Source organism: Lithobates pipiens, unplaced genomic scaffold (genome assembly GCF_037356315.1).
Source record: "Lithobates pipiens isolate NorthernLeopardFrog02 unplaced genomic scaffold, aLitPip1_a1.2 Scaffold_16, whole genome shotgun sequence".
Classification (NCBI taxonomy): Eukaryota; Metazoa; Chordata; class Amphibia; order Anura; family Ranidae; genus Lithobates; species Lithobates pipiens.
In genome coordinates, this window is record NW_027507748.1 from 457,294,135 (window position 1) to 457,310,082 (window position 15,948).

A 15,948-nucleotide genomic window follows, 5' to 3' on the forward strand; every position below is an offset into this window, starting at 1 on the left:
TGGGAATTAGATCACCATTGGATCTAAGTACCGTCATTTGCCTATGTGGATATGCTTGTTGTATATAAGGTACCCTGAACTTGTGTGCTATTTTAAAGACCGCTTCTGTTGATGATAGTAAAAAAAAAATTTTGTTTGTTCTTGTGTGTGTGTGTGTGTGTGTGTGTGTGTGTGTGTGTGTGTGTGTGTGTGTTTGTTTGTTTTTTTTTTTTTTTTTATATATACTGTACTGTAGAATGACAGCTTTTTGGAACATGACTTGACTGTAGTTTTGACATAGGAACTGATTCATACAAAAAATATAGATGAGGCTGCAGTTAATGTTTTAATTTTATTAGAGCTGAAACAACTAATCGATTATGAAATGAATCGATTACTATTTTCATAATCGATTAATTGGCCAGTAACATAATGGGCCCTTTTATAGTACAAAAATATAATCACTACTGTAAATATTACTTTCACTGTTCTACAGTAAAAAAATGAACCCCTTACAGTAGTGATTATCTGCTTTTTTGTATTATAAAAAGGCAAATTTTAGTCTTTTTAACCCCATTATGTTACTAAACGTCTTAGACCTGGTTCACATCTGTGTTTATTGGTGCTTTTTTTTTTTTTAGAAATGCACTACAGTTCATTTTCATGGTTTCCTATGGGACACGTTCATATCTGTGCTTTTTTCAGCCGCTACATTTTTGGAAAGGGTCCGGAACTTTTAACGCAAAACTGCTTTTTTGGTTCAATATACTTAAATGGAGAAGCTAATTTAATCGGCCCAAAAAAAAATGCAAAAACCGCAAATTTCAGTAAAACCACGTGCGCAAAAAGCACTGCAGAAACAGGTCAAAAGCAAAAACTGCATAGGTGTGTACCGAGCCTTATGCTGGCCTCACGGGTAAATTTTCTGGTGAGAATATTCAGATGAAAAATCTTTGTACATTCACTGAATGAAAGAATTCTATTTCCAAATTTTCCTGTCAGTGGTTGAAAATGAACGTCAATGTGACCAAACTTTTTTTTTAAAGGTTATTAACCAATTAATCGGCCAACTAATCGATTATGAAAATAATCGTTAGTTGCAGCCCTAAATTTTATTTATATTTTTGTGGCTGGATTCATAACTATACAACCTCCCCTCCCTCCAATGTGTTTTCCATTAAGATTAATAGAAATGTATTAAAACGCATGTTAACAGAGATTAACACATGCTAACGTGTGTTGTTGAGCGTTGCACTGGACTTTGCATTTAATGTCAACATGTGTAACAACACACTTATTGTGCATAAACTTACATTATGCTGTGGACGTGCGTTAGGACACTATGCACCGAGATGCGGTTTGAATCATTTTATTGAAAACACATCAAGCTATAATGCAAATGCGTAAATTCAGCCTGACTGAAACTTAAAGCTTTTTGATATTTCAGAAGCTTCAAGGATAAATGTATTTACAGTACAAGCAGCTAGAGAGATCATGGATGTGTCCACACAAATAAGGAAACCTTGTAACTTTGTGTTTCAGGGTTTCCAAGGTAGTATAGAGTAAGAGTATGACCAATCCTAAAATTTTTATGATACACAGGACAGGGAAAATCCCTATACTAAATAAAACCAAAAAGCTGAGAACAGGGCACAATGACATTTGGCCATTGAAAACCATATACGCTTTAATAAAAAAAAAAAAAATGATAAAATGCACTCACAAGCAAACAGGATTACTGCAGCTTATCTCATGGCCAACATAGAGGCTGTGTGGAAAGGGAAGCCCATCCTGGAGCTTCTCATTTGTATGTAGACTATTAGACCTCTCAAATGCTGGAGAAATTAAATCAAAGTGTCCTCAGTATGATCGTAACTTGGAGCTAGCTCACACTTTCAAGTTGCGAGGAGGCATTGGCTTTGCAATGGCTATGTGTTTTCGGGTACTTCTTACTCTTTAACAAGCTTACAGATTACAGTAACTATAGGGATCTATTATAGCAGCTATGATGGGGGGGGGGTCCCCCCTTATTAACATAAACAGGCTACAAAATACTAAGATAAATAGAACTGTTGGGCAAAATTTAGAGCAGGGGTAGGCAACCTTTTAGAGGCGGAGATCTAGCTTAACAACATGAAAGACATCATAGATCACCAAGGTTTTGTACTCCTTATTTAAAAAAAAAAACTAGCAAGGCCTAACTAAACAGTAAGGAAAAATATACTAAAACAAATGTCACGGACACTATGTTAAAAGTGTTATGTCAGAAGAGTTGTGGACAATCAGTTAGTAGGGCATATTAAATCTTTAGTAACATGGGACTTTTGGGGCACAACTCCTTTAGTAAGATTTTATAAAATTTTATTTCGTTTCACTTAACAAAATGTTTTTCAACGTGTAGTAGATATAGTAGATATATAATAAAACACAGTTAAAAAACAGTTATTTTTTTAAAAACCACTGCATTGATTTATAATGTTTTTCCGCTCAATGCGTTTCAGGGACATGTTCCTCAGGAAAAGGAAACTTGAATTGCTGCCATCTAAATAGAGGGACAAGATTGATCTTAAATAGTCATATCAATATAATACATTTCCATACATCATGCTGTTACTCCTCCCCAAGGGCTACAGGGTGCATCCAGGTATTCCTCACAGTCCAGCTATACATGGCATAGGGGTCCCAAGAAGATGGAACCCCCCCCCCCCCAGTGTCAGTAGGGCAGTGGATGGTGTGTGGACCGTAAGGATGAGCTCCGGCGTGTTTGCACAGCCCATGTGCAGAGGCTGCCTGGAAGTGTGCACTGCACTAATCACACGCAGTCGGGCATTGGGGCAACGTCTCACTGCCTGTGATTAGCGCAGCACAGTGCCGACTTCTGGTGGGCTGTGCAAACACAACAGAGCTCATCCTTAGTGGACAGTATCAGTAGGGTAGTGGACAGGAGCAGTGGAATATCAGGGGTCTAATGAGACCCTTGATGTCTTACTTTTGAGACCGGGAAAGGAACTGAGATATATTCCCCAGTCTTTCTCTGCAGCCACACCTGCACTGGACAATAAATGAATGGGAAGTACTCTCTGATCAGTGGCTTCCTGATCATTCATAAACTGAAGCATAGTGAACAGTAAAGTCATACTGATCACAGTTTTCATGCAGAAAGTGAAAATAACAGTAAATAGCCAGTAAATGACGTATTTACTGTCCCTTTCCCCCTCTCTCTACCCTGAAACCATCTCTCACATCAGCCAGCAGCAGAGGAGAGGAGGGAAGCCGGAAACACTAGGGAGGGCAGAAGGGGGACACGGGGAGCACACGGGGTGCTCAGCAGCTGAAAGAGGAGGAACAGGGACACTTACGGCACTTACAGGTACCTATCCATTTCCTCCTGCAGCCAGTGATTGCTGGTGGGAGGGAAAGGAAAAGAGACAGCTTTCAGCAGCTGTAGGAGGAAAGTGGATCAGTGCCAGTAAATGCCACCCCCTCCTGTCCAAGTTCTGGGGTCAGTAAGGAAGAATCGCGGTCTACTCGTCAACCTATTCACGATCGACAGGTTGCTGACCCCTGATCTAGAGCGTTTATATGCAATGTTCATGGAGTGCAAGAGGCTTTTGTGCAACATATTAAAAAGGCTTTCTTATAAGTCAAGATTCAGGGATTCTAAATCCCCATACACACTATCAGATTTTCCTTCAGATTTACCAAAACCATGTAGTACGAGGGCCTGCCTGATTGCATATACATTGAAACTCCTAAGGTTTGACCTCATATTATATGGTTTTGGTAAATCTGAAGGAAAAACTCAGCAGAAAATCTGATAGTGTGTATGGGGCTTTAGAGTGCCACATAAGCTTGAGATAAGCTGCTGTACTATATTTTGCTTATGAGTGCATTTTATTATTTTTTATTAAATTGTAATGGGTTTTTAATGCACAGAGTTTGAGTTGCATCTTATGCTCTGCTTTTATGTTTTTTTTTTTGTCCATGGATAGCTTTTTTTAAAGCCTTTTAGCTATTTGTTAAAAATATGTAATAATGTGCATATTCTAGACACAAGTGCATTTCGTTGGGTCATCTGCATTTATTTCTGACGTTCCCTAAAAATGTGGTGTATTTTTTTAAAATATGTCAATTAACAAACATTTACTTTTGTTTGTTGTTTAAGGGAGTGGTGAAAAACAGATGGGCAATTCTCTATCTTTTGCTTAGCCTTAGTGAAGATCCACGTAAACAACCAAACAAGGTAAGCATAGATAAGCGTGCTTTTCAATATATTGTGTTACTTTTTAAAAGCAACTAAACTGTGGAAGCTGTGTCCAAAGTAAAGCCCCGTACACAGGGGCCGAATGTCGGTTGGTTAAAAAAAAAAAATCTGATATTTGGCCCATGTTTATGCCACCCTGTCCAACGGCTTCTGTTGGAGGTGCATGCTGGAAAGCCGTCAGCCGACAGACTCCCGATCAGTGCTCCCAGCCAATGACCGAGAGTGCTGATCAGAGTGTTCTGGCAGGGAGCGTCCCCCTCTCAGAACACATCTCAGCAGGGGAGATCACTGTTTCAACCTTGCATAGTTAGTACTGTCTAGTAACAAGCAGTCAGGGGCAGCAGTGCCTTCGATCTCACTGCAAATATACCACTATGAGGCTGCCTAGGCACCTTTACATAGCAGGAAGTGCACTGCTATTTTTCCTGACCACTTAAAAACAATATACATTTTTTAGGGTACTGCTTAGGCACGGTTAACATTTCTAAATGTTTTCTATAACATATCAAATGTTTACTTGTCCGTTTTAGGGTAACATACACTAAATGATGTTATACTATTATAAATTATAAACAAAATAATGAATTACGCTTTCATTTGGTAAACTTCTCGTAAAGTGATATAGTAAAGCTTACAGGCACTTATACTTCGTGCACAATGCGAATGCCTGATTACTTTTAAGCCATTGCAAATTTAAAGAATTTAAAGCTGAACTGTATGTAAAATAAAATTGCTAGCAAGTAGTGTGTGCAGTCAGAACGTCTTGCATTAATTGAGAAAATGTAAAGTGTTCTCTAAATGGCAATCACCAGTTTTAATGTAACTATGCAAAAATAATCTTACCTGTACTTCAGCTTTAAGTCTGATATACGTTTAATAATAGCAATAATACTACTACTAATGATACATTTTATTTATAGGTGCCTTTCAAAACATCCAAGGTCACCTCACAAGGATAGCAACAGAGCAACAAAAAATAAATACATAAATATACATTACATAATCATTAAAGTGATTGTAAAGGTAAAAATGTAAAAACAAAACATGTCTATACTTACCTGCTTTGTGCAGTTCCATTGGACAAAGCAGCTGCGAACCTCCTCTTTTTGGTTCCCCTGCCGGTGTTCCTGTCCCCTCCTCTCTCTCCAGTGTCCAGTGCCCCCATGGGGAGCCGCTTCCCATGGGGGCACTCATGAGGACTCGGCCCCACCACCTGCTCCCTCGTCACTGGTTTTGATTGACAGCACTGGGAGACAATTGGTCCCGGTGCCCCAGCAAAGCCAGTGAGATTCGGGAGAGGGGGGAGAGAACAGCTGCAGATGTGCACTGCGCTGGATCGAATGAAGGCTCAGGTAGGTAAAAGGTATACATTAAGGTAAAAAAAAATTTAGGCTTTAGAACCATTTTAAATTCCTAAGACAAATCAATGAAGTCCGACAGAATATGCCAGTTTAAAGAGATGAGTTTTGAAACGTAATTTAAAAAAAGATAGAAGGAAGTCAATATTGGCGATATCAGGAGGCAGGGTGTTCCAAAATTGAGGAGCAGTGCGGCTTAGTGGTCAGGTGGGGGCGGATGGAACATTAAGTTCCGGTTCACACTTGTGTAATGCGGAAACCCTGCAAATCCACTGCGAGTTCCCGCATCGACTCGCAAGGCACTGCCATATGTGAACTGCTGGGAGTGTCAATGCAATGTAAATGACACCCCTCATTTCAGCACATATCGCACTGCAAACATCAACTGACGTTTCGGACAGGAATCGGATCGCATGGGTGTTCACGCCAGTGATTCTGGTGCGTACCATAAAAAAGGGTCCTGTGCGAGTTTGGTCCTAATGCAATGGGAATTTAGCCATACTATCTGTATGGCTGAAATTGCATCGCAAGGACATCACATGTAATTTGCACTGCAGTGTGGTGCGAATCAAATGTGATCTTGCACAGCGCACTGGTATGAACTGAGCCTGAGGGAAGGGAAAACTGGCGTTATCAGTATTAACTGAAGAACTGTTACGTTTTGGCAGGGCGGAATACGTACCAATAAGGAAACCCTCGGTTTTATCATTGTTTAATTTGAGAAAGTTGGAAGAAAGCCAGGATTTAATTTCTTGTAAACAGTCGGTAAGGCATTTGGATGGAAGGGCAGTAGTAGGTGGACAGGTAAATTCATGAAATATGGGACTAGGAGGAAGAAGATCCTTATGAACAGAAGGGGCCCCAGGACAGAACCCTGGGACACACCAGTAGAAAGTAAAGATGGTTGTGATTTGAAAAATTTGAGTTGGATGAATTGAGTACTGCCAGAGAGATTTAAACTAGTTCAGGGGTGTGTCAGTGATTCCAGTGGGGGCTAATCTATCAAAGAGAATGTTATGAGAAATGGTATCAAAGACTGCATTCAGATCGAGGAGGATGAGAATAGTTATGAGACCAGAGTCAGCTGCCATTAGGAGATTATTTGTGATTTTTATTTTTTTTTTTATAACCAAGGCACTTGCAGTACTATATATAAATTAAATATTCTAAGCTTAACAAAGTTGTGATGTGATCATTAATATTATAATTAGTTGTAAAAACTGTGAAAAAAAAAAGATAAATATAACATGTGTAGGTGCCGCTACTCCCAAGAATTTAAACTCAATTCAACTGTGTGTGTGTGTGTGTGTGTGTGTATATATATATATATATATATATATATATATATATATATATAGTGAAAAAAGTAATCAAACTAGGGAAAAAAACAACACTTTGCAAGTTTTGTGCAATTCATATATATATATATATATATATATATATATATATATATATATATATATATATATATATATATATATATATATATATATATATATATATATATATAATATAGACTGAAATGGATCTAATAGGTCAGTCAGAGAGGAAAGTACAGTCCTGAGAAGCGACTGTTTTTTCAAGGATTTTGGATAGAAAAGGAAGGTTGGAGATGGACCAAAGGCTGCTAAAGTCACTGGGGTCTGCACCAGATTTCTTAAGTATGGGGGTTATTACAGCTGTTTTGAAAGATGAGGGAACAATATCAGAGGTGAGAGAGGGATGTATAATACATTACCTACCTGTATATTTGTGGAATGTGGAAGGAAACAAGAAATGTTCAAACACACTTTTTAGGGGTAAATACACATTCTGCGCAGGGTGTCCCTGGTGGGATTTGAACTCAAAACTACTGGGCAAGGGTACTGAGCCATTCTGCTAAATGCTATTTCCATAGTTTGTCATAAGAAAAATGTAAGGTAAGGTATTGACTTTAAAAAAAAGTATGTGGACAAAAACTTCAGACTTTGTGCTGACTACTGATCTGCATGGTTGTTCCATGTCGGCATTCAGCAAGACAGGGAATCTGTTTTCAGAGGGAAAAGTTAGAATTTGCAGTTTGTTTTTCTATTTTTAAATAAAAAAATAAAACGAGTTCTTGCAGCAGCATTATATGTATAATTTTGTTTGTTTCAGGTATCCAGCTATGCAACACTGTTTGCACAGGCCTTGCCTAGAGATGCCCATTCAACACCATACTACTACGCAAGGCCACAGACTCTCCAACTGAATTACCAGGACCGAAATGTTCAGTCGGTGCAGAATTCAGCTGCTTTGGGCAGTAGTGGGATTGGCAGTATTGGAATGTATTCTTTAAATGGGCCAACTCCACCACCACAGTCCTTTGTTCCTGGGTAAGCTGACATTATTTAACGGCAGTGTTCTTCTCATCTAAAAGTCCACATTTGGAAAAATAAGAGACAAAGATAATTTTGTAGCTTTTGCGATTTCTGCTATATAAAACATCTTGATATAAAAACTAGCAGGTCCAATGTCACAAAAGAAGTAATGGCAATATATATATTTTTAAATTTTACATTAAATAGGAAGTAAACAAGGTCTCTCTTTTTTTTGTTGGTCCCCTGCAAAGTACAGGCATAATGTGTTAGTGTGCATCGCATACTAGCATATTATTATGAAACTTCCCTGCAAAACGAAGCCCTCATCGTTTCCGCATCTTCGCCCCTCTTCCTTCTGGATCCACAAACGCCAGCTGTGTGACTGGCCAGAGCTGCGTGATGTCACTCCTGTGCATGTGCGTGGAGCCGCCGTTCACGGCACAGGGCTCTGACAAAACGCCACAGGTTGTCATTCCTTCAGAAGTGCATGCGCCAATGATGTCATCGGCACTGTATACGGTAAATATCTCTAAAACTTGCTTTTTAGGTGATATTTACAGTACCTATAGGTAGGCCATATTATAAGCTTACCTATAGGTACAAACATTAGCAAAGTTCACTTTCTCTTCAAAAGGGTTGTAAAGGTTCGTTTTTTATTTTCTAAATAGGTTCCTTTAAGCTAGTGCATTGTTGGTTCACTTACCTTTTCCTTTGATTTCCCTTCTAAATGTTTTTTTTATTTGTCTGAATTTCTCACTTCCTGTTCCTCCTCAGTAAGCTGTTCTGGCTGACTAAACACCAATCGGATGATGGTGTGAAGTTTACTGAGGAGAAACAGGAAGTGAGATATTCAGAAAAAGAAAAAAAAAACATTTAGAAAGGAAATCAAAGGAAAAGGTAAGTGAACCAACAATGCACTAGCTTAAAGTAATCTATTTAGAAAATAAAAAACAAAGCTTTAAAACCCCTTTAAGATACAGTACCTTGAAAAAGTATTCACACCCCTTGACATTTTCCACATTTTGTCATGTTACAACCAAAAACATAAATGTATTTTATGTGATAGACCAACACAAAGTTGCACATAATTGTGAAGTGGAGTGATTTTTTATATATATATATATATATATATATATATATATATATATATATATATATATATATACACTGTATTTGGTTTTATAGTATATACAAAACCGCTATCATCATATCACATTTTTCCAACTTTAAAAAAAAAAAAAAAAAAGCACATACATTCCCCCTCTAAGTATAATATAGTTCAATTTCAATTGTTTTGATGTGGGTCACGTAATCGTGTACAGCTCCCCTCATAGCTTCAGCCTCTTACCCATCTAGTCGTGAGCCCACCTCCCATTCCAATTTTTCAAAGAATGGAGGTCTTTCCATTCCCTCAAGATCTGTCAATATTTTATAGATCTGAGATCTTCCTGTGTCTTGCAAAGATGTCCTATTGCAGTGATGGCGAACCTTGGCACCCCAGATGTTTTGAAACTACATTTCCCATGATGCTCATGCACTCTGCAGTGTAGTGGAGCATCATGGGAAATGTAGTTCCAAAACATCTGGGGTGCCAAGGTTCGCCATCACTGTCCTATTGCATTAAAATTTTCTCTTCTGTTCTAATTGGATGAGGCATTGTTGTCACAAAATATTTCATCTGTAAGTACCTCCATTCATTGATGTTTAATAGGTCACTTTTTTGATTTAATTCCTGATACATTTTTATTTTCCTTTTTTACCTACTAAATCTTTTAACCACTTCCCAACCAGCCACCGTCATTATAAGGTGGCAGGTTAGCATGATCCTGTGAATCGCCGTAGGTGTACGTCAGCACCTTTAAGGGCCATAGCGCCCACTGCACAGTGGGGGATGCGATGTGCGTGGCCGGTGGTCCCCCACTGATAGGAAAGGAGAGACAGATCGTCTGTTCCTACTATTCCCATACAGTTAAAAACATTCCCTAGGACACACATTTAACCCCTTGATCGCCCCCTAGTGTTAACCCCTTCCCTGCCAGCGACATTTATACAGTAATCAGTGGCTATTTTTAGCTCTGATCATTGTATAAATTTCAGTGGTATCAAAAGTGTTCAATCTGTCCGCCGCAATGTCGCAGTCGCGCTAAAAATCGCTGATCGCTGTCATTACTAGTAAGAAAAAAAATGCCATAAATCTATCCCCTATTCTGTGGATGCTAAAACGTTTGCGCAAACCAATCAATATACGCTTATTGTGATTTTTTTTTTTTTTTTACCAAAAATATGCAGAAGAATATTTATATCGGCCTAAACTGATCAATTCGTTTAACATTTTTTTTTCATATGTATTATAGCAAAAAGTAAAAATTGTATTTATTTTCAAAATTGTCGCTTTTTTTTGTTTATAGTGCAAAAAATAAAAACGCACAGAGGTGATCAAATACCACCAAAAGAAAGCTCTATTTGTGGGAAAAAAAGGATGTAAATTTTGTTTGGGTACAGCGTCGTACAACCGCGCAATTGTCAGTTAAAGCGACGCAATGCCGTATCGCACAAAAATGGCCTGGTCATTAATGGGGAAATTCTTCTGGTCCTTAATTGTGCATTTCCTATCCAAATTCCAAAAAGTTTCCCTTTACCCGGTAAAAAGAAATTTGTCCCAGAAAGTGCAATTAGTGGTGAATTATACTCCCATTTCCCTTGCCTGTAATTTATATCCCAAACTTTAAATACATTTCTTGTAAGTTCGTGTTTGCCTTCATCTATGAGAAAAGGTACTGTGCTAGAAAGCTTTTAAAGAGCTTTATACCTGTGTTTGTGCGTGTGTCTGTATATATATGTGTGTGTTTGTTACTTTTAATCCCCCTATTCCTATACCATCAGAGCTGCTTTTGTAGGGCTTGTATGTGATAGCAGCAAGGACTGCTGCTCCTATAAAAAGTAATACATGCTTAGATCGCTTTTCAGAGGCATTTGGCAGGTGGTAGAGAGGCAATATGTTGCCTCCTCACCACCTGATTTTAAGTCTGTAAATACAGCATCACCACATCACAACTATGCAATACACACCATTGCAGGGTATTTACAGTGCAGCCCCTTTCACCCTGGCTATACCTCCAGCTGTAGCGACAAAATGTTTACACCCCCAGCTGCTGCCTCTGGGTCCTTTATACACCAAGTTACCAAGCTCCCCCAAAGAGCCCAGGATAGCCACCTCCAGACATGTAGCTACATTAGCTCTAGATTGTTCAAACCACCACCTCACCGTAACCAGCATCACAGCCCAGTAATAAATTTGCAAATTAGGTAGTGCCAGTCCCCCGCACCGAACCGGCATCTGCAGGGTTGACCTTGCCATAGGAACTAGCCAATGTATCACGATTTTTATTTTTATTTTTTATCAAAATTTTTGGCCTTTTTTTGTTTAGCAAAAAACCCAGTGGTGATTAAATACCACCAAAAGAAAGCTCTATTTGTGTGAAAAAAATGTATAAAAATGTTGTGTGGGTACAGTGTTGCATGACCACGCAATTATCATTCAGAGTACAAAAGCGCCAAAAGCTGAAAATTGGCCTGGGCAGGAAAGGGGTATAAGTGCCCAGTAGGCAAGTAGTTAAAGGATAAGTTCACGTTTAAAATATATATATAAATGCACATCTTTTTGTAGGTAAATATTTTTATTATTGCTTTTATTAGGAGCCTAGAGAGCATTGCACCCGTGATCAGCAAATCGTGGGTGCCATGCAGGCCTCCTGCAGACTTCTCGTGTGTTTGTCTGCTGGTAGCTTGTACGAGCAAGCAGATACAAACTGACAGGAAGAGACAATGAACTAGTAGAGCACTCAACGGCCCCGTGGTAGTTCCTTGAGAAAGCTGGAGCCGTTGAGTGCTCAAAGCTGACAACCACAGAGGCTGTTGGTGCTTGTAGTTTCCCATTCACAGAACTTTTTTTTTTTAACTAGTGTCAACCAGCGGGTCAAAAAGATCTCCCGCTTGCTGTCACTAGATATAGAAGATCGTTCAGAAGCTGCAGGAGTGAGAATATGTGACAAAAATGATCTAAAAACGGGTGTAATATATAACGTGTTCCCAAAGATGTACTTATCCTTTTAAAGTTGGTGTAAAATCTCACCAACAAGATCTTAAACAGCATTTCTAACTTTTCCTTTAGAGGATCTTAACCCTTCCTCACTCTAATAATAAGACACAAGCAGCAATAAAAAAAAGCTGAAGAGGTTCCCTACAAAAAAATGAATGGAGTTATTCCTTATTTCTTATTGGTGTGTGTTTTAAACAATAATACCAATCTAGTTACCTTTGTTGAGTTTTTTTTTTTTTATAATCTGGATTTCTGTATCTGCTTAATATTCATTTTCAATGCAAGTCTTTGTGTCTACCCAGTCTGACTGAAAATGCTTATCTCAGAATATCTCAAAAGAGTTTCGGTCGATATGCTGGCCACATGCTGATATATTGCATTGATAACTAATCTAGAATGCGTGTATTGCAAGAAATCTACAAATGTGAATGTATCATTAAAGCTCTTGTTGACCACCAGTTTAACAAAAAAAAAAAACCTGCAAGGCAATGGCATAATGTGCTAGTATGCATTGGATACCAGCACATTATGACATACTCACCTTGGAACAAAGCCCTCCAGCGCTGTAAAGTCACCGCTGAGATCTCTTCTTCTTATGGAGAAATCACTCTTGGCTTTAAATTTTCAGAAAAAATAAAAAGGTGAACTAATGCCTACACCTTTCCCACCCCCTTGGGCGCTGCGCTAATCACAGGCAGTGAGACATTGCCCCGATGTGCAGCTGCAGAGATCGGGAAATGTCTAACTGCCTGTGATTAGCGCTGTGCCGACTTCCTGGCACGCTCTGCACGTGGACAATGCGAACACGCCTGAGCTCATCCTTACTTAGGAGTGGATGATTGGAAATCTGGTTATCTCAGCCGCCACCACCTGTATCAAGGGGAATGGGCCCTTCACTCAGACATCTTCAACCTGATATGTTCGAAATAGGGAAATAGGGAAATTAGGATGTGGTTACCCTTTCCTCCTGTGTCAACAACAAATTATCTCTTTGTCCTGAGGACCAAGTACCCTCTAGCACTATGAATGAGTGACTTGTATAGCGCTACCTATGCGAACTGAATCGCCTCAGGGCGTTTTCTTGCCACTGGTGTCCATCTGCAGCTTTTTACGTGGTCCTTTAACCTGTAGGGTCCTGACACACTTGCAACACATACAACATACACATATTACAGCCAATTTTTTATTTTTTTATTTTTTGGACAGGGTCTAATTAACCTACCAGCACATCTTTGGAGTGTGGGAGGAAACCAGAGTACCTGGAGCAACCCTATTGCTGCTAGGTGAAAGTGCTAACCACTACACCACTGTGCTGCCCTGACACCAAATGCCTTGATGATCCTCAGTCTTCGTTCAGACTAATCCATGTCCCCCCCCCCCCCCCCCCAGTTTAATTCTACCTTGTCTGCGCCATAAGATGGAACAAGCTAAGAAGACAGTGATTGTCATTGCATCGAACCCAGAAGAACCTTGTAAACAGACATAATCAGACTACGAGGAGATGACCCCTGCCTCTTCCTAACAGGGCGGACATTCTGTCTTTCTGTTCTAGTCTCTGGCTTTAACGGCATGGCTCTTAAAGCCCAAGTCTTAAGGGACATAGGAGTCTCTGATTCGGTCATACCTACCTTGCTAAAAGCACGAATAGCCACTATCAGAAAGATCTGTCATCGTACCTGGAAATCCTTCTTTGCCTGTTGTGAATACATACACTTCAGTCCCAAAGATTACTCTGTGCCTTGCATTTTGGCCTTCCTACAATAAGATCTTGACCAGAACTTGGCCTTAAGCACTCTGAAAAGACAAGTTTCAGCTTTGTTCACTATAAAGCAACCTGTAAAAGCACCAAAATCTAAATAGCTGACCGTTTTTACTCCCTGGGTTTAGTGCTGGATGCTCACTGTTGCAAACAGCTGGCATTTCTGGCCTGCACCCTCTCTGGGACCTGCAGGAGCTGCTGACACCGGGTGCCATTTTAAAAATGCTACTGGGGCAAATGGCTGCTATCACAGTACCATTTTAAAATGGCACAGGTGACACCAACTGGTTAAAATCACACTAACAAAATGACTACACAAAAAATTAAACCGCTCCCAAAATTACTTGGTGAACAAATGGTTATGCATTTGCAGTTTTAATTAAGATCTATGCCTGTGGGATGTTCAGGGGGACTATATTTAAGTTTTATAAGTATATGGAGGTTATTTACGAAAGGCAAATCCACTTTGCACTATAAGTGCAGTCGCTGTAAATCCGAGGAGGACATGCACATTCTGTTTTACTTTTGTATTTTTTCTTCCAGTCAGTCATATCAAACCTCAGCGGTTGGAGATTCCCTCCGTCAACAATTGGGTACGCGTCTTGCATGGACTTTAGCAACTGGTCAGCAGCCAGCTTTGCAAAATGTCACCAACAAGGGCTTTCCAAACACAGTGTCCCGTAATGTGCCAAGAACCAGGAGGGAAGGAGAGGCAAGTGGTGAGTCCTTCTCTTTCACACCTGCCCTTTTTTGTATCGTTCTATACACTATATTAGTTTGGCTTCCATTTGTTAGTATATGCAGATGTGCTAGTATACAGTATCTAACACTACCCTCCCCCCCAGATTAACAGTGCTGCTGTCTGCTGTGCTCCCTCACCCAGAGTGGTGGCACTTTAATACAGGAGGTGTGTTACTGGTCAGATCACCAAGGAAAAAAGTCTAAAAACAAATGTAGCACATCTAATGATAAGGTTATAGTAAGCGGCAATATACTGGATTACATTTTTGGTTTTGGGTTTACTACCACTTTAACCACCTCCTGCCCACCGTTTAGTCAAATGATGGCGGACGGGATCCCCTCTCGTTTTGGGACAGTGTCATATGATGTGGTCCCTATCTCACTGCTCTTGCGTGCCTGCAGTGGAACGATCTCAGTAAAGATGTAATCCAATCACCTCCAATCACATGTAAACACGGAAGTGCCATTAAACGGCTCTCCTCACCTCACACTGTCAGAGTGTGAGGAGAGAAGAGCTGATCAGCGGTACCTCCTCGCAGGAGAGACCTATAAAGGTAATCAGGGCACTGATCATCAGTGCAACCCCAACAGTGCCCAGCAGTGATGCCAGTCAGGGCCATTCAGTGATGCCAATTTGTGCCCATCAATGATGCCAGTCAGTGCTGCCTTTCATTGCCTGCTTATTGATGCTGCCTATCAGTGCCCATCAGTGAGCCATATTAGTGCCACCTCATCAGTTCTGTCTTATCAGTTCCCATAAGTGGCGCCTCATCAATGCCTATGAGTGCCCATCAATACTGCCTCATCAGCGCATATCAGTGAAGGAGAACAATTACTTATTTACAAAATTTTCTGACACAAACTAAAAAAAAACTTTTTTCAAAATGTTTGGTCTTTTTTGTTTTGCAAAACATAAAAAAATCCAGTGGTAATTAAATACTACCAAAACAAAGCTCTATTTGAATGACAAAAATATGGGTGCAGCATTGCATGACTGCGCAATTGTCTATCAAAGTGTGATAGCGCTGAAAGCTGAAAATTGGCCTGGGCACGAGGGGGGTAAAGGTGCCATGTATTGAAGAGGTTAACCGAGATAGAAGGGAACTATACTAAATGTTAAAGAGATACTGCAGTCTGCTCATTTATTTGTAATACAAATATCTTTGCCATTCAGAAGCATCCCTCCAACTACTTTGTATGTTATTTTATATATACTGTGATTCTGTACTTGCCAAATATGCTGCAGAAATCTCCCTCCACTAAGTCTGGCTGCAACCATTTTAACTGGGCAGCTGAAGCTGCTGCCTGTTCACTTCCTGGATTTACACAGACATAGAAGCACACCTCCAGCTCTGCAGCTCTCATTGGCCCTCTTATGACTAGCCCCCCCCCCCCAAAAAAAAACTCAC

The 15,948-nt window shown here is 39.8% G+C and overlaps 1 protein-coding gene across 2 annotated transcripts in view; it reads left to right on the forward strand.

Moving 5' to 3' along the window:
* TUBGCP3 (tubulin gamma complex component 3) overlaps positions 1-15,948 on the forward strand; it is a 151,973-nt gene that overhangs the window by 32,041 nt on the left and 103,984 nt on the right. For both annotated transcript variants that reach the window (XM_077482881.1, XM_077482882.1), the window contains exons 4-6: positions 4,145-4,222; positions 7,738-7,955; positions 14,342-14,517. In XM_077482881.1, the coding sequence (XP_077339007.1) occupies positions 4,145-4,222; positions 7,738-7,955; positions 14,342-14,517 (472 nt within the window). The remainder of the gene's footprint in view (positions 1-4,144; positions 4,223-7,737; positions 7,956-14,341; positions 14,518-15,948) is intronic.